The sequence below is a fragment of the Chlorocebus sabaeus genome, chromosome 22 (genome assembly GCF_047675955.1).
Source record: "Chlorocebus sabaeus isolate Y175 chromosome 22, mChlSab1.0.hap1, whole genome shotgun sequence".
Taxonomy (NCBI): Eukaryota; Metazoa; Chordata; class Mammalia; order Primates; family Cercopithecidae; genus Chlorocebus; species Chlorocebus sabaeus.
Window position 1 is genome coordinate 10,029,089 of NC_132925.1, and position 20,687 is coordinate 10,049,775.

Here is a 20,687-nt window from a genome sequence, read left to right on the forward strand (position 1 = left end):
AAGTACCTGATAATTTTCAGCATTAAGAAATGTAAGTTAAATGGAAAGTGAGAATTTTACTACAGAATTACAAACGGGAAAAATGAACTAAACATCTTAGAAAAAACACAACTGTACCCAGAAAAAATGAGTATGAGATAGTGCTGGAACGGAAAGAGTCCTGTTAACACTTGGTATGTTAACCCCACTGCTCCTATTGAGTGGTAGAATTTGAGGTGTGGATTGAGTTTGATTTACAGCTTTTCATTTCAGGAGAGTATCACAATGGCCTAATTCAGAGTATTAAGCATTTACTTCCTTTCAGGAGTAAGCAATGATGTGAGAGAACATAAGCAATCCATATCAGTGCACACAGCGTCACAGTTCTCTAGTAGCTCCCAATCTGTTGTAACAAAGAAGATAGAGATAGATAGATAAATAGATAGACAAATATAAAGAAAATAGGCTGGGCACGGTGACTCACGCCTGTAATCCCAGCACTTTGGGTGGCCAAGGTGGGCGGATCACGAGGTCAAGAGATGGAGACCATCCTGGGCAAGATGGTGAAACCATGTCTCTATTAAAAATGCAAAAAATTACCCGGTCGTGGTGGCGGTGCCTGTAGTCCCAGCTACTGGGGAGGCTGAGGCAGGAGAATGGTGTGAACCTGGGAGGCAGAGCTTGCAGTGAGCCGAGATCGCGCCACTCACTCCAGCCTGGGCCACACAGTGAGACTCTTTCTCATAAATAAATAAATAAATAAATAAATAGAAAGAAAATAGATAATGAATAAAGTAAATGTAAATATTTTAAAGAAAAGTATGATTGACATTTTGGGCAGGAGAATTCTGTTTAGGTTTTGGGGGGCTGGTGTGGGGCTGTGCTGTGCACTGTGGGATGGTTAGCAGCACTCCTGGCCTCTGCTCATTAGATGTTAATTGCTATTCTCCGTTCCTCTAACAAGCAAAAATGTCTTCAGACATTTTCAAATATACTTAGGGGATGCAATTGTCCTCGCATGAGAACCACTATTTTGAAGTAAAATAAAAGTGACTTCACAATAGTGAGTTAGTGCATAGTTTTCTTTAGGATTAATGTTAAGTACCAAGAGATTTTTAGATGAATGTTACATAAATTTAGTTTGGAAACCCTTATGTAATAATATTGTTATAAGGCAAAGATTCACAAATCTTTCATCTGCAAGACACTTTAAAATTTCTAAATTTCCCTTAGTACAAATTTGCTATCATGAGTTTTTTTTATATTATATATGGATGAGAAGAGTTTGTGAATAAGAAGAACCTGTTTTTATAAATGAGACAGTGGGTGTATTTTAAAAGAATATATCTATCTGTCAATGAGGAAAACGATGTGAGAGATATAAGAGTGTGCACAATATGCAGATCATATAGAGCCAAAGTCTTGGACTGGGTGCTAATTTAACCAGATAGAGAAAGAGTTAATTTTGATGACTTTAACAGAACATAGTATGAAAAACATCAATTGCTAGTGTAGTCTTAAGAGAGACTAGAAAACACAAACTCACTGAAATGTGGTTAACATTGGAGAAAAAGGCTCAAACAAATGTATCAGTGTTAACTTCACTCCTCAGAGCATGTTTCATGTACTGTACAATGAGAGCAACAGAATTTTCCGTGTGCTGTGTAAGAGTTCGATGAGCCAGTGCATACAGAGCAATTACATCAATGCATATTATTTACCAAGTATTTGATTATTGTTTGCTATTCTTAGAAGACAGTTGTGACAAGTAAATTTGATTTTCTAACAAATTTATCCACCAGTTGGAAAATATTTCAAAAGACCATTATTCATTTATTTATTTATTCAACAATTGCTTAATTGAGGTCCAGTAGTTATTCTAGGACATGAGGATAAGTCCGTGTACAAGATAAAGATGATCTCTGCTTTGATAAGCATAATATGCCAAATACTCACTAACACCGTTTGAGACTAATACCTAATCTTGAGGTATTGCAATGTGAATGTCACAATGTAAAATATTATAATGTTACAATGTTACAATTCTAGTGAAACAATGGATAGAAATGGGTATTGGCGCTCTTTCTTAGAAACTATGTAAGTGCTTGTCAACTGAATGAATGAGAGTACTCACAGGAACTAATTTTGTGAACAAGTAAAATTATCAATATTATAATTTTCTTTCAACCAAAGACTGTAATATGAGCAATGCAGATGACTGCTACTTTGTGTTATAACCCACCATATTTCTTCACTCACTACATTATGCAATATAGGATGGTACAGTGGTCTTTGGTTGTTTCTCTTAGCACTTTGGCCATTATCCATAACAGGTCAAATGTTACTTTTATATGACCTTAAATTCCTATTATACTTATTCAGTTACAAAAGAAATAAGGTCCTTTTTTTTTTTTTCCTGATAAAACATTTGATTCAAACCTTCTTTTTATTCATCTACAAAATCTAGTGATGGATAAACGTTGTTAAACCAATGACACAAAAGACTTTAAAAGCTTGTGCTTTTAAGATTGTCCATTAGGTGGTTTAATAGATGCTTCATCACAGGTCTTTTCTCTTTTAAAATCCTTGCTAAGGATATATAAAATCCATTCTGCTGGATCAATATCTTTACTTTGATTCAAATCCTCAGTCATTCAAATGGAACATGAGGTATCCTTACTTCCCAAGTTCATAAAACCTTTAAATATTTGTTTAAAGAATTTTTTTTTTTTTTTTTTTTTTTTTTTTTTGGTGAGATAAAGTATCACTCTGTCGCCAGGCTGGAGTGCAATGGTAGGATCTCAGCTCACTGTAACCTCCGCCTCCCGGGTTCGAGTGATTCTCCTGCCTCAGTCTCTTGAGTAGCTGGGACTACAGGCTCATGCCATCATGCCCAGCTAATTTTTGTATTTTCAGTAGAGACAGGGTTTCACTGTGTTGGCCAGGATAGTCTTGATCTCCTGACCTCATGATCCGTCCACCTCGGCCTCCGAAAGTGCTCGGGTTGATTACAGGTGTGAGCCACCGCCCCGGGCAAAAGAAGAAAAACCATTTGTGCATAAATCTAGCTCTTGAAAGTCATTGTGTTTCTTCCTAAATGAGCCCCAGAATATGTCAGACAAAAGTAAAAAAAAAAAAAAAAAAAGGGAAAACTGTGGGGTTTTCCACATTTAAACATTATCTAGACATTCTAAAGAATATTTTTTGTTTCTCCAAAAGTCTTAGAGCATTTTGCTTTTAAAATATCTGTGTATTTTAGTTGGATACTAACAAGTACTGAAAAATTATTTGTGAATGATTGAATATATGCCTGTCTTTATACACTTGTGCAAAACTTCTACATTTTTTTGCATTTTGAACAAAACCTTTATTTACACAGCACTTAAAGAAATCTTACAATTTACTAAGCATAAGATATAAAGACACACAATTGAGTAAGTTAATATATCAGATTTTGAGTGCTCAAAATGTTGTGAATATATTATAAATATACATTATATACATTCATGGATATTTAATAAATACAATGTTGAAAGACCTGACTTTTTTTGAAAGACATTTTAAAACAGCATGAAAATTGCTAGTTTGCAAAAAGGATCTGAGTTTAACATACAGGACAAAACTAGAATAAATAAATAACAATCATATTAATTCATTTTTTCTAACCCCCTTTTAAACTATTACTAATTGGTACAACACAATACATTATATCAGTAAATTTAAAACAGAACATCATACACATCTCCAATGTACTGAACCAAAAGAGTCATTCTGTTTTGTGAAATAGCAGAGCAGGGTTAAATGTAACCCACGTTGCTCCTACAGAGGAAAACAGAGGAATCATTTTCACAATAAGGCTGGAATTGCTATTTAAGTAAAATTTGGTTTAGAAAATATTCCCAATTTCAATCCTTTGAAATATGTTTAAAATGAAAAACTATGAACCAGAAGAAGATCTATAATGATAAAACATAGTCACAGAAAAAAAAATAATACAAACTTTTTTTCTAAATCTTAGTAGATAATTTGGCAAAGGCATGCAAGGAAAAGTTTGGATGATGTAGTAGTGACTTCATTACTATTCATATCTGGGTCAGTAAAAAGCGGAGTAACACAGTCAGTGCATACATTTAAGATTATTTTAGAAAACCATTTACATGGAATCTATTGTGCATTGTGCCATTCCTGACAAAGAATCCATTCATTTTGGTATGTAACAAAATAAATAATAGAGAGAAATATGTTTACATGGGAGTCTCACACATTAAAATAAATAGTTTGCCGACATCCTGGAAAGTGAAGACTGTCAAAATTAACTCAGTTTTTGAGATGACTTCTTTTCTGTTCTTCGGTTAGCTAACAAAGTATGGTAGTTCTAAACTCATTTACAAGTATTATTTCGAGAATATCATTGATATCTTACTAAAATGTTTTTAGAATAACATTGCTTAATCAACTCTCTCATGTACAATAAACTGTCTGATGAAAATAAATAGAAATAATGACAGAGATCTTTATCAAAGCCAAAATTACTTCCTGCTATTAAAAACAATTATTCGAGAGTCAAGTTTAAGATAATAACACCATTACTGTAGTACTTGTGGTTAATAAAAAGGTATTTGGTGACTATTCTAAAATGGCATGTTTAAAGAGGAATAATTTATATCATAGAAATATAAGCTAGCTTTGGCTGAATAATTAAATAAATGTCTTCACAATTGAGAACTACCTCTGCCAAAATCAGGTGAGTAAAAAATAGTTTACACATGTGGTATTTGCATTAAAAAGAAATTGGCATTTTTATCAACATAGAAAATTGTTACCTAATGATATCCAATGCAGATTATTTGTAACAGAGAGTGTGCAATATCCATTTAAGAAAATTTTTCTTTTTTAAAAACTTTCTGTGGGTACATAATTGGTGTATATATTTATGGGATCCATGAGATGTTTTGATACAGGTATGCAATGTGAAATAAGCACACCATGGGGAATGGGTTATCTATCCCCTGAAGCATTTATTCTTTGAGTTACAAACAGTCCAATTACCTTCTGTAACTTATTTTAAAATGTATAATTCAATTATTATTGACTATAGTCACTTTGTTGTGCTATCAAATAGTAGGCCTTGTTCATTCCTTCTAATTTTCTTCTTGTACTCATTCACCATTCCTACCTCCCTCTCAAACCCCCAGTATCCTTCTGAGCCTTTGGTAACCATCCTTCTACTCTCTATGATTATGAGTTGAATTGATTTGCTTTTTATATCCCAGAAATAAGTGAGAACATGTGATGTTTGTGTTTCTGTGCATCGCTTATTTCGCAAAACAAAATGATGTCCAGTTGCATCCATTTTGGTAAAAATGACCGGATCTCATTCTTTTTATGGTTGAATAGTATTCCACATTAACTATGAACTAAGATTAAAAGTTAATCTAAGGTTTGCAACTTAAATATGTAAAATTAATTATATGTTAATTAATTGATATATTAATTAATAACTCTATTACTTAATTAAATATTAATTAATATTTAATATTAATTATAATGTTAATCTTGTTAATCTACATTCTAAACATCAGGTACCAATAAATTTCAATTAAGCATTTAAAAATATTTTAGAATAGTATAATAAAATGATGATGAGAAGTTATATCAGAAATTTTATTGCTAGCCATGAATGGTAGCTCACACCTGTAATCCCAGCACTTTTGGAGGCCAAGGTGGGAGGATCATGTGAGGCCAGGAGTTTAAGACCAGCCTGGGCAACACAGTGAGACTCCATCTCTTCACAAATGGGAGAAAGAAAGAAAAGAAAGAAAGAAAGAGAGAGAGAGAGAGAGAGAGAGAAAGAAAAGAAAGAAAGAAAGAGAGAAAAGGAAAGAGAGAGAGAGAAAGAGAGAAAGAAAATTAGCCAGGTATGGTGGAGCACACCTGTGGTCCCAGCTACTTACTAGGCTGAGTCTGGAGGATTGCTCATGTGAGCCCAGGAGGCCGAGGCTGCAGTGAGCTGTGATCACACCACTGCACTCCAGGCTAGGGGACAGAGTGAGACCTTGTCTAAAAAAAAGAAAATAAAAAGAATATTACTTCCACTCATTTAGTAATTATTTATTAAGCACACACTTTTTTTAAACACTATGCAAGACATGGAGGATATATCAATGACTTTTAAAAAGAACATTACACAAGGGTGAAAAAAGGAACATGCAGCAGTGGTATCTGATCAGATTTGAAGGTAATGAATGATTGCGCTTAGCAAATGGCATTTGAATTAAGATTTTTAAAACATGTAAGAATTAAATAAGCAAGGAATCTCTCCAAAATGGAGCATTTCTGATAATTTGTATGAAGGCAAAATGAAACACATTTATTAAAGACCTTGATAAAAATAAAATTGCCTGGAATTCAAATAACAAAACAGAATATTAGAAGACAAGAACATAAAGGATAGAGGTTATGCAGGACTTAAATGGTTTAATAATTTTTAAGAGAAACGACTATGAAAGGTTTTAATTAGTAAGTTGATGTGACCAGATTTATGTTTTGAGAAGACAGTTTTCTTTAGTTGTAAGAGTAAGATTTAAAGGGTGAAAATTTTGACACAAAGGAGATCATTTACTATTTTGGCAAACTAGATTAAAATAGTGGCTACGGAACTATGAAAACATAGTGAATTAATTTGAAAATTATTTAGAAGATAGATGAACAAGAGTTCAGGGGTAATAGAAAAAACAAGGAAACAGTAGGTATTTGGTATATGTCACTGCATGGATGCTAGTCGTATCTACAGAGTTAGAGATCTATGAAGGAGAAACATGTGGGGGGAAGATTGGAGACGGAGTTCGTTTGGAATACATCAAATGTGCCAGGCCTTTTAGATATCCAAGTGAACATGCCCCATAGGCATTGCACGTAAATAAGCTTGCGAAGCAGAACAGAACTAGGACACAAATCCATGAGTGACTGGTAAGTACATGGAAACTAAAGAGATGAGTGAGGCTTAAAAGGCCTAGAGAAAAGCATGAGAGAACAGAATTTGAATCCCATTCACCCTGATCTTAAACATTTACAGGCTACATAGAAAAATACCCGCCAACAGAATCTGAGACAGTGTAGCCAGGGACCTGAGAGCTGAACCAGGAGCAGGCGTGTGGCAGGGAGGGGTTGAGGAGCAGATGAGCCATAGGTATTCGTCAAGGAAATCTAGGGAAGACAAGTTTTCAAATCTCCTTTTTAAAATTATCTTTACATAAATTCCTTTTTTTGTTTCCTTATTTATTTGGAAAGATAAGTCTTAGAAACAGGAACTAATCAAACACTTGGAATCATTCTGAAGTCAAATACATGAATACTGGCTTACATCTCTCGATTTTTAGTAACTTAGAGTTTATTTAGGTAATTCCTGAGAGTTTTACGGAAGTGTGTGCTAAGTTTAATATTACCTGCTTTGGCGTTTGCTTGTGAAGGAAATTCTGTGTGCCAGATCTAAAGGGAATGCTGAATCATGCTTCGAGGGAACATTTGTTACACATATTCTCCTCTCTCCTGTACTGCTCGAACTAAACAGGCAGAGCAAAGCCACATTTTGCCTTCCTCTTTTCTCACAGCTGCCTGCCACCGTGTAATTTACCTTACTGAAGCAGATCCGCATGGCGGCCTTCCATTTCCCTTTGGCACGTACTATTTTTGTGTACTGAGAAGGGCAAAAGTGCCTGGGAAACAACACCTCCTCCTCACCAACCTCCCCACCCCCACCCCCGCGAGCAGTCCTCAACCAAATATTCCATAAACAGTCCCGTCTCTTGCCCATCAAGTAAGGTAACTCAGAGTCATGTCTTCCACTCACTCTCAGTTCCACCGTGGAATTGAACTCAATTTGCTTTGCTCACAGGGTAGTCTGGTCAATAACACAGGCTTCATTTACTTCCTTCCCTTCCTGTCTCACTTCTCAGAGCTTCCTGAGATGACCACCTGTCACATTTCCCGCTCAATGAAAGACACGCCTCAGGGTCTCTTTGTGAGGACACTGGAAACCGTGCTAGGGTTCTCCAGAGACATGGAGCCAATAGGCTGTACATACATATTAAAGGACATTTATTGTAAGGAATTGTCCATATGATTATGGAGGTGAAATCCCAAGATTTGCAAAGTGAGTCAGCAAAGTTGGAAGACCAAGAGTGCCAATGGCTTAGTTCCACTCTGAGTCTAATGGCCTGAGAACGAAGAGAATTGATAACATGGTTCCAGTCCAAAGGTCTCAGGATCAAGACCCAGAAAGACCCCAAATTTCCATTCTATTCTAAAGGCAGGAAAAAAGTCAGTGTTGCAGTTCACTGCATCAAAGTCAGTGATGCAGACATCGGGCAGGAAGATTTCTTTTCTACTTGGAGGAGGAGCCGCCTTTTAATTTTATTGAGTCCTCCAAGAAATTGGATGAGGCCCTTTCATATCATGGCGTGCCATCTGCTCTACTCAGTCTACCAACTTTAATGTTAATCTCATCCAGAAAACGGCCTCGCATTCACACCCAGAATAATGTTTGGTCAAATAGCTGGGTACCCCAAGGCACAGTCAAATTGACACACAAAATTAAACATCACAGACAGCCATGTTAACATAATTCTGTTTCCCAAAATTATACATTTCTGATCTTTCACCTCAAACTTTTTCCATGAAAATTAAACTTTCCTTTATAATATGTCATGGGGAAAATAAATTTTGCTATATGTATGTTTAGTTAGAAGTCAAAAGACCATAGACCTCAGTTTGACCAGAACAGTGTGGTTCACACATTAATATTTTCTCTTTTTCTTTTAAAAATGTACTGCTTCGGAGATAAAATTATATGATTATCCTAGTCAATAACTGATTCCATAGATGTGCTGATAATGGAAAAAATTAATAAAGAATGTTTAAATCTGATATTCAATTTTTTTCTTCTAACAGTAAAAAAAGTATGATGAATATGTATCGTATTTCTTCAGATTAATTTTTCTTCCTAAGTCATTTTACACCACAAATATTTACTGTGATGTATTTGAAATGCTTATTTGCAACCAGAATATTATTTTTTATTATCTTAAATGCATTCTCTTGTTTAAAGAATTGACAGCGAATGCATTTGAAAATCATACATAATTTTAAAGTATGATAAAAACTATTACATTTTATATTATACTTTATTATTTTATATATGAAACATCTAAATAATATTTTCCTTAGATAAGGTAACCCACTTAAAAATTACACAATTGATAGTAACTCATTTAACTGGCTCCGAAATCAAAGAATGTGTCTAATAACAGTGCAGATCAGTTCTTCTGTTACAGCTAAGAAGGGAAGAGTAAGAATAATTGTGATCTTCTGCAGAGTTCAGAGCCTGTTTTGTTTATTGTAGAGAATGTGAAGATAAGAGGAGAAGATGATTCCACATTGACTGTGGACCAGACAATGCCAGGACTAGCAAAGTCTCATAAAGAAAGAATGTGTTAATATTGTCCCTTTTTTGAGCTTATTTTCCATTTCTTCTATGAAATATGTTATCTTTGTGTTGATTAAGGAATATTGTATGTCATACAAGTTATACATACAAATGTCTGAAAATATTCTTTAATTCTCACTAGGGATGATTTATTGTTAAATGGGAACAAATAATTTTCTAACAAACATGCAGTAGCATATATAACAAATGTTAACTTTTAATAAAATCATAAATGCTATTGGAAGTGACTCACTAGCTGTACTTCAGAGCAAGCCACATGTACCCAGTGCTGCATCATCGCATTTTGAAAAGATTCTGCATAACGCTTGTGCGACAGTAATTGATCTTGAGTTCATTGTGGGTTCCTTATTGTGAGTCCCTGGTATTCCCGTAACAATGAAAGTGTTGTTATTCAGATGCACATGAATGCATTCAGCCCATAATAATAGTATTCATAGCCATCTATAAATAGTTTAAGAAACAATCGTATGAAATGCTTGATATTCATCTGAACCACTTTTTGCAATTTCACTTTTAAATTCAGATTTCAGAAAAAATACAACAGTGGTGCTCAGGAGACATTGAGATATTTTTGTTCGCTTTGCATACACAGGTTGTTAGCTTTTTAAATCACACACCCTATTTTACCAAATCTAAGAAATCCTTTATAAATATACGCAATTATAAATAATATATAAGAAATGCTGAACACACAGCATGATGCACAGTTATTTAATATCTAGTTTTGTATGTGTTTAATCACCCTTCTTAATATTCTTTTGTTTCTAGATACACCATCAGTTAAGATTATACCATCGACTCCTTTTCCACAAGAAGGACAGCCTTTAATTTTGACTTGTGAATCCAAAGGAAAACCACTGTAAGTGAGTTAATGAGCAATAAAGCTTTTTACTTTTTTCTTTTATCTTGCTTTGATTACAGGCTTTAACTGCAGAAATCCACAGTTTTTGTCGTTTCTTGGTGGGCACAGTGATCTCTAGAACAGAAAACCCCATGAACCATGTCTTCATTAATGTCTATGGAAGATTGGTTTTTACTTTGTCATCTAGTGAAGTTTCTGGGAAGATTTCCAGATGGTATTTCTTTTTTATTTTTTCCAGTAAGATATTTAAACCTGAATGGAGTGTATCAGTCACTGTTTATATCGTCAGACTCTAAAAGCTGCCCATTGTTGAACTTAGTTCTCCCATGAAAAACTTAGAAAATACCGAAGCATCCCCAAAATATGTCCAGGTTTTAAAGTTACATGGAGAATTACTTTCATAAAAGGAAAATCAAATCTATGTTTCTTATGAAACACCCAGTGAAACAAGTAACAGGTCACAAACTCAATGTGCTTAATTGTAAAGTAATTTCATTATTAGAATATAGGCACGTCAGTGTGATAATGTCACTTCAACTCTAAAACTTCACCTTTTGAAATTTGTGTTTATAAATAGCTAGCCAAAGAATACCAATTATTAAGCATAACTTACATATGGATATTTAAATATGGATTGTTTAAATTCTATTTGAAAGCAATATGATCATTCTAATATAGGAACACTCTAGGCCTAGCTTTATGGAATTTACTTGATTTTTTAAAAGATTCCAATTTATTTGAGTTCTGTTTAAATTTTAATAGAAGGAATTAAATTGTTCTTTGTATATAACTATATGAGATTGCTTCTGGCAAATCAGGTTAAATTACTAAAAATTTGCCTCCAATAACATTTATATTATTTAAGTATAAGTTTCATATTGTCCCATCAGGAATTTTTCTAAAAGAATTGTACGATAGATGCCTGACATTTTAACTTCATCAAGTGTATGTATTATATTTTTTACCATATTAATAAAACCATGCCCTCTTTACCACAGTTTTGATATTTTTAAACTGTTCTCTCTTCTAGTAATTATTTTGCAGACATTGTTTTTGCTCTTCTTTCCTTCAGATTTACCCAAAAGTATGTTTGTATACATTTGGATTATGTGCACATTGTATGCAATTAAATGAGGTGAAGTTAGGGAACATGTTTTATAGAATGCTTGAAAATAAATGAATGCCTGCTCTAGTAGCATCCGATTGTCTTACAATGATTCTTTGATTCCATATCTACTTCCAACTGTAGAAACATTATTTTACTTATAGAAATCATTAGACTATACGTTTTATATAATTAAACATTTAAGTAGTTTATATCACTCATCTAAGATATGGTTGAATGAATGTGTCTTCTTTTAATCTCTTTTCAGTTATCTAGAAATAATCTTGGATGTGTAATAATCCTCTGCACTGCAGATGAATGAAAAGCACAATATTTCTCATTTATTTTATTTAAGAATACAAATTTCAAGAGACTTATAAAATGGGAAATATTACCTTTTGTCAGAAGTTTCCCGATTACTATCATTTTGCAAACAGAGAAAGGAAATAAGAAAGGCTTCCTATTTTACAGAAGAGAAAACTAAGGCTCAACTAAAGTCTTAACTAAATTTTCCTATGTGTCCAGATTTAAAATGAGTGAGTGAGAATTTGAATTCAGTTCAGTCTTGCCCAAAGCCTTCACTCTTTCAATTATGTGCTGCTACTTCGATTGCTAAGTGTAAATTCCCATTTATTCTAGCTAAAGTTACTTTTGAAAAACTAGAATGGGACTGACAATGATTTTTACCACTGAAGTTGAGCCCGTAGATGCTTTAGGGCGGTGAACTGGCTAGTTTCATGATGTGTTTCACTGTTGCCATCCTCCTTTATTAGGCTTTCTTCTATATTTATATTATTTCTGGAAACTTGTCGAATTTCTACCAAACTAATCGTTTCTGGCATGGGTTCATAACCACATAAAAATATGTAATATAGTAGGTTTTGGCAAATAACTCATAAGCTCTACAACGCCTTCAGAGTAAAGTAGTCATGATATGTTGCCTTCATCTTCATAGATCCCAATGTTATATTCTGTATGCTATGGTCCACAAGTAAATATGTATTAACTGATTTCTATTCTCATTCACAACATTTCCTTTATCATATTTCCTTGCAGACTGTCAGGACATTAGTATTAAAGTTAGAATCAACTTCTTTGATGCCTTTCTTCATTTGGACTATTGCTTTTTCTTCATTCTTCATAATCATCTTAAACTTCTCTGTATTGTTACAGTAACTATCTTCTCCATTAGAGGAAGGCATTGATCCTTTAAAAACAGTCTCATTTTTAGCCTTTCTGTAGTTTGTATACTATTTCCAACAGTGCCGGATGAGGCAGAGAGGACAAAAAACAAGAGAAGTCTGAAATAATTGGATTTTCTCAGAAGGAAATCTTACTGATCATAAAGAAAAGTCTTACTAGAGCAAAAAGAACAGGATGCAAATTGAAATGGTTTAATCAGGGAGTTAGTAGGTTGTAGGGAAGTGAAGATAGTCACTAAAGGAAAGACTATCAACTTGAAAAAATGAATCAAAAAGTGGAAGAGGGATAAGAAAAAATTTTGTCAAACACGTTTTAAAATAAACCTCATAATAATAATACATATAATGGGGAGTATTGCATATTTTAAAATAGCAACAAAAGAGTGGGAGTTGAAATGAAATGTGTGATATACTCAATCAGCAGGTTAGAATGACCCGTTTCACTCAGGTAATCACTGTCAAAGTTCTACTCCATTATTTTGCAACTATTGTACCTGTATCTTCATTTTGTTATTTAAGAACCACTGAGAAGCAACACTATAGCTTAGCCTTTGAGTGAGGCCCCAAGCACTTAATATATATCATCTTTATCATTTACCTGACCCACCTCCCATTAGCATGTGAAAATCAGGAATGAATAGTGGCTATATGATTTTTTTATGACTTGTAGCTGTCTTCAATAATGCATTTAATTTGTGGTCAAAACTTCATTGTTTCTTAAAAAGTATTTGACTAATATGTTTTAAAGAATAAGTTATTCACAATAATTAGGTTTATTAGTAGTAGGCAAAATCTCACCACTATCTTTTGCGTAAATCACAACATCATGGCATGGCTCAAGTTGCACTGAGGCTGGTGTTCCGAACCTGCCCTTCTTTATGCTAATGTTGTTTTCCTTGTTCTAAATGTGAGGGCCCCGGTGACTGTTTATGAACAATCATGCCTTATTTGCCTGCTTTGGACTGAAGCCTTTTGCCATTTTCCTGTGAAACAGCTGCATAACTTGGGCCAGGACCAAATTGTTCCACTTGACACTACTATAGAAGCTTTCTATTCTTTCCTTAAAAGAGAGATTACTGTACATGTCTGTCCATTGTTTTAATTTTAGTTTAAAGTGCGGACCAAGCTAACGCCAGCCACTTTTCTTGCAAGTCCCCAGAGTTATTGCAACCCTCTTCTTTTGTTGGCTGAATTCCCAGACAGCTTTCAGGCAGTAGCATTATCCATTTACAAAAGTAAAGGAAAACACACACACACACACACACACACACACACCATGAAACCTTTATATTACATTCAAGTCATGACCTTAAATGGTATGAGGTTTCCCCCAACATGCTGTAACTAATGAGTCATCATTCATTTTAATCAAATGTGCGATGCTTTTTAAATTCACCTCCAATAAAGCGATGTGACATTTTCAGTGAGATAAATATGTATTTGGCATCCATTCTGTAAAAGAAAATAATTATGGTATTAATAAATTTTTCTATGTATCCAGCACAATGTTTTATGTTGTACTTACTATTTTACTTTTGGGTAACCACAATTTTTCTTTTGTTTTTGCCATAAATCTAGTATGCATAATTGCACAGCACATAACATTCCAATTCTATGAAAGAAGAAAGAATGTAATCCTTAGGAAGACAGATCACATACTATATAGCAACTAGTGAGGTATTTTAGAGAAATAATTACACATCTATTTTTGAAATGATCAAGAATTAAAGAACTCTGATATGTATATATTAATGTATTTTTCTATTAGCATAATAGAGAATTTTAAACAAACAAACAAAAAATAGACAAAAGGCTGGGTGCCCACACCTGTAATCCCAGCACTTTGGGAGGTCAAGGCAAGAGAATCCTCTGAGGTCAGGAGTTCAAGACCAGCCTGGGCAATATGGTGAAACCCCGTCTCTACTAAAAATACAAAAAAAAAGCCGGGAGTGGGTGGTTGGTGCCTGTAATCCCAGCTACTGGGGAGGTCGAGCAAGGAGAATCTCTGGAACCTAGGAGGTAGAGGTTGCAGTGAGCCGAGATCACGCCATTGCACTCCAGACTGGCCAACAAGAACAAAACTCCATCCAAAAAAAAAAAAAAAGACAAAAAATTAAAGCAGAACAGTTTTATACAAAGTCAATTTTCTTAGCCTAAGATGTACCTTTTTACAAGTCACAGGTTATTTGCTAATCATTATACAGGCCAATTACCATCAGACGAAATGACAAAATAAACCAGGAATTAAAGAAAGCAAGTTATCATCAGGAGTGAAATGTTGTTTACCAAAATAAGATGAAATATGTATTTTAAAATAATATTAAACTATAATAGCAATTTTACATTATTTGACCTAATATATAGCAGTTGTTATTACAGAATATTTACCTCTCTCCGGCTATATAGAAAATCTCTAATTAATCATTGAGACCTGTATGTGATTTTCAAATAGGATGCCTAAGCTGTCATGCTTTGAGGCACAGAATGTTTTGAGGTATTGTAGAAAGAGAATGAGGACCTGGGTTTAAATTATAAATCTTTGGATATCCATGGCCTGAGTAGTCCTGAACAAATCACTTAACCACACCAAGTATTTTATTTTCTTCCTTTTTTTAAATTGATGAACTTTATTTTTAGAGCAGTTTTAGGTTCACAGCAAAATTGAGTGGAAAGTACAGAGATTTCTCCTATAGCCCCTGCCCTCACCCACTCACAGCCTTCCTCAGTATTAACATTCCATACCAAAATTTTACATTTGTTATAATCAATGTACCTACACTGACTCATCATTATGACACCAAAGTCCAATGTTTACATTAGAGTTCACTCTTACACATCTAGTAGTTTTACTCTAAAATGAAGAACACAAAATTTAGCAAACAGGTGGTTTTAATAATGACAGTGTATATGAAATATCAGCCTCCAAGTAATTGTATAATACATCATGACAATGAGGATGATAAATTATTATTTGATCAAGGAAATACATACAGTGTATCTCAGCAAGTTTCCAACTCAGAGGTCTTAATTATATATTTAATACACATGCTAATATTAGGCTATTATGGCAGTTCTGACAACTGAGTTGTCATCTCACATACATTCTCAGGCAATGGAATCCAAGATTTTAGGCAAAATAAATACATTTCAGGACAATGGGTCTGTATTTTCAAAAGCATATTTAAACAGCAAAGGAACCAAGACTGAAGTCGTGACAAAACTGATATAGCAAGTTGGATATTTTATTCGAAGTTAAATAATAATAGTAATAAATTAGAGAGAAGTGAGGCAGTGTCATGAACCTCAGTTGGCGTAAAATCCAAAATAGTGAAAATGAGACACTGGAAAATCCTGAGCCACAGGAAAAGCCCCTTCACTAATTTACCTTAATTTTAAGGTAACATAAGTTTAGATCAATTTGCAAGGAAGAGAAATAATTAAGATTGAGTTTTAGTTTGATACGTGTGGGAAACGCTACACCCTGAAGCGGTTATTTTTTTTTTTTTTTTTTTTTTTTTGAGACGGAGTCTTGCTCTGTATCCCGGGCTGGACTGCAGTGGCCGGATCTCAGCTCACTGCAAGCTCCGCCTCCCGGGTTCACGCCATTCTCCTGCCTCAGCCTCCCGAGTAGCTGGGACTACAGGCGCCCGCCACCTCGCCCGGCTAGTTTTTTGTATTTTTAGTAGAGACGGGGTTTCACCGTGTTAGCCAGGATGGTCTTGATCTCCTGATCTCGTGATCCGCCCGTCTCGGCCTCCCAAAGTGCTGGGATTACAGGCTTGAGCCACCGCGCCCGGCCCCTGAAGCGGTTTTTTTGGGATAAAAGGGACTAAGTGATTAGCAAGCTTTGACAAAGAACAAATGCAGATCTGGAAGGCCTTCAGCAACCCTAACTAAGTAGATGGTTTGGCTCAGGAGTGGTGAGGAATCCAGGGTCAAAGATTTATAAGACCTTGTTTTGGCATAGTTTTTCATAATTTTCTCTCACGCATAATTGTTTAATTTAAATCACACAACTATTATGTTGTAAAAGGTTTACAAAGACTGTTGTAATCATTTCAATTTTTTTAGATGAGGAAAAATAAGCTTGTTCAAGTTATATGATCTTGAACACAGCTGACAAATGGTAGAACTGGGATTACAAGCAAGTTTTCCTTTTATAGTAACAACAATGATGGTTGTATTTTTTTGTTTACCCAGTGATTTTTAGCATTGTTTTTTTTTCACAATAATTCAATAATGTTGGGAAGCATTGAAGACTTCTTCTAAACTGCTAGGACAGCCCATATTTCAATCAAATAGTTGTTAGGAAAATACCAGTTATGTAAGCTCAAAGCTTTGTTAGCATATCTAAATATTATTTAAAGAGTTTCTAAACGGACCTAAATATACCTAAATAGTTTCTGCCTAGATTTGATAATGAGACCAATAATCGTTCAATTCTATAATATATATATATATTTTAAAAATAGATTATATTGTATTCTTTTTATTTTTAAGTATACTTTAAGTTCTAGGGTACATGTGCACAGCATGCAGGTTTGTTACATATGTATACATGTGCCATGTTGGTGTGCTGCACCCATTAACTCGTCATTTACTTTAGGTATCTCTCCTAATGCTATCCCTCCCTGCTCCTCCCACCCCACTACAGGCCCCAGTGTGTGATGTTCCCTTTCCTGTGTCCAAGTGTTCTCATTGTTCAATTCCCACCTATGACTGAGAACATACGATGTTTGGTTTTTTGTCCTTGCGATCGTTTGCCGAGAATGATGGTTTCCAGCTTCATCCATGTCCCTACAAAGGACATGAACTCATCCTTTTTTATGGCTGCATAGTATTCCATGGTGTATATATGCCACATTTTCTTTTTTTTTTTTTTTTTTTTTTGCACTAAATAATTGTGATTTTATTTTTTTTTTTCCACAAAATACAAAGCTTTGCACCACATTGTGGTAGTGTTCTAGCACAAGAAAATCCCAAGGTTTTCATGGAGGGGAAGGGGAGAGGGGAGTGATTTACAGGGTGTTCATTTTATCATTCTTAAAATGTTTTTTTTTTTTTTTTTTTTCCAAAGCAAGTAGTACTTTTTTGTTTTGTTTTGTTTTGTTTTGTTTTTTTTAATTTATTTATTATTATTAAACTTCAAGTTGTAGGGTACATGTGCACAATGTGCAGGTTTGCTACATATGTATACTTGTGCCATGTTGGTGTGCTGCACCCATCAACTCGTCATTTACATCAGGTATAACTCCCAATGCAATCCCTCCCCCCTCCCCCCTCCCCATGATAGGCCCCGATGTGTGATGTTCCCCTTCCCGAGTCCAAGTGATCTCATTGTTCAGTTCCCACCTACGAGTGAGAACATGCGGTGTTTGGTTTTCTGTTCTTGTGATAGTTTGCTAAGAATGATGGTTTCCAGCTGCATCCATGTCCCTACAAAGGACACAAACTCATCCTTTTTTATGGCTGCATAGTATTCCATGGTGTATATGTGCCACATTTTCTTAATCCAATCTGTCACTGATGGACATTTGGGTTGATTCCAAGTCTTTGCTATTGTGAATAGTGCTGCAATAAACATACGTGTATATGCCACATTTTCTTAATCCAGTCTATCATTGATGGACATTTGGGTTAGTTCCAAGTCTTTGCTATTGTGAATAGTGCCACAATAAACATATGTATGCATGTGTTTTTATAGCAGCATGATTTATAATCCTTTCAGTAGATACCCAGTAATGGGATGGCTGGGTCAAATGATATCTTTAATTCTAGATCCTTGAGGAATTGCCACACTGTCTTCCACAATGGTTGAACTAGTTTACAGTCCCAACAACAGTGTAAAAGTGTTCCTATTTCTCCACATCCTCTCCAGCACTTGTTGTTTCCTGACTTTAATGGTCACCATTCTAACTGGTGTGAGATGATATCTCATTGTGGATTTGATCTGCATTTCTCTGATGGCCAGTGATGATGAGCATTTTTTCATGTGTCTGTTGGCTGCATAAATGTCTTCTTTTGAAAAGTCTCTGTTTGTATCCTTTGCTCACTTTTTGATGGGGTTGTTTGGTTTTTTTTCTTGTAAATTTGTTTGAGTTCTTTGTAGATTCTGGATATTAGCCCTTTGTCAGATGAGTAGATTGCAAAAATTTGCTCCCATTCTGTAGGTTGCCTGTTTACTCTGATGGTAGTTTGTTTTTTTTTTTTTTTTTTTTTTTTTTAATTTATTATTATTAAACTTCAAGTTGTAGGGTACATGTGCACAATGTGCAGGTTTGCTACATATGTATACTTGTGCCATGTTGGTGTGCTGCACCCATCAACTCGTCATTTACATCAGGTATAACTCCCAATGCAATCCCTCCCCCCTCCCCCCTCCCCATGATAGGCCCCGGTGTGTGATGTTCCCCTTCCCGAGTCCAAGTGATCTCATTGTTCAGTTCCCACCTACGAGTGAGAACATGCGGTGTTTGGTTTTCTGTTCTTGTGATAGTTTGCTAAGAATGATGGTTTCCAGCTGCATCCATGTACCTACAAAGGACACAAACTCATCCTTTTTTATGGCTGCATAGTCTCATCAAACTAAAGAGCTTCTGCACAGCAAAAGAAACTACCATCAGAGTGAGCAGGCAACCTACAGAATGGGAGAAAATTTTTGCAATCTACTCATCTGACAAAGGGCTAATATCCAGAACCTACAAAGAACTCAAACAAATTTACAAGAAAAAAACAAACAACCCCATCCAAAAGTGGGCAAAGGATATGAACAGACATTTCTCAAAAGAAGACATTCATACAGCCAACAGACACATGAAAAAATGCTCATCATCACTGGCCATCAGAGAAATGCAAATCAAAACCACAATGAGATACCATCTCACACCAGTTAGAATGGCGATCATTCAAAAGTCAGGAAACAACAGGTGCTGGAGAGGATGTGGAGAAATAGGAACACTTTTACACTGTTGGTGGGATTGTAAACTAGTTCAACCATTATGGAAAACAGTATGGCGATTCCTCAAGGATCTAGAACTAGATGTACCATATGACCCAGCCATCCCATTACTGGGTATATACCCAAAGGATTATAAATTATGCTGCTATAAGGACACATGCACACGTATGTTTATTGCAGCACTATTCACAATAGCAAAGACTTGGAATCAACCCAAATGTCCATCAGTGACAGATTGGATTAAGAAAATGTGGCACATATACACCATGGAATACTATGCAGCCATAAAAAAGGATGAGTTTGTGTCCTCTGTAGTTTGTTTTGCTGTGCAGAAGCTCTTTAGTTTAATGAGATCCCATTTGTCAGTTTTGGCTTTTGTTGCCATTGCTTTTGGTGTTTTAGACATGAAGTCCTTGCCCATGCCTATGTCCTGAATGGTGTTGCCTAGGTTTTCTTCCAGGGTTTTTATGGTTTTAGGTCTAACATTTAAGTCTTTAATCCATCTTGAATTAATTTTTGTTTGAGGTGTAAGGAAGGGATCCAGTTTCAGCTTTCTACATATGGCTAGTCAGTTTTCCCAGCACTATTTATTAAATAGGGAATCCTTTGCCCATTTCTTGTTTTTGTCAGGTTTGTCAAAGATCAGATGGTTGTAGATATGTGGTATTATTTCTGAGGGCTCTGTTCTGTTCCATTGGTCTATATCTCTGTTTTGGTACTAGTGCCATGCTGTTTTGGTTACTGTAGTCTTGTAGTATAGTTTGAAGTCAGGTAGCGTGATGTCTCCAGCTCTGTTCTTTTGGCTTAGGATTGTCTTGGCAATGCAGGGTCTTTTTTGGTTCTATGTGAACTTTAAAGTAGTTTTTTCCAATTCTGTGAAGAAAGTCATTGGTAGCTTGATGGGGATGACATTGAATCTATAAATTACCTTGGGCAGTATGGCCATTTTCGTGATATTGATTCTTCCTATCCATGAGCATGGAATGTTCTCCCATTTGTTTGTGTCCTCTTTTATTTTGTTGAGCAGTAGTTTGCAGTTCTCCTTGAAGAGGTCCTTCAGATCCCTTGTAAGTTGG

General features: G+C 35.1%; 1 protein-coding gene across 4 annotated transcripts in view; it reads left to right on the forward strand.

Moving 5' to 3' along the window:
• Positions 1–20,687, forward strand: part of CADM2 (cell adhesion molecule 2) — a 1,085,741-nt gene that overhangs the window by 945,929 nt on the left and 119,125 nt on the right. For all 4 annotated transcript variants that reach the window (XM_007986176.3, XM_038002402.2, XM_038002403.2 and 1 more), the window contains one exon: positions 10,253–10,343. In XM_007986176.3, the coding sequence (XP_007984367.1) occupies positions 10,253–10,343 (91 nt within the window). The remainder of the gene's footprint in view (positions 1–10,252; positions 10,344–20,687) is intronic.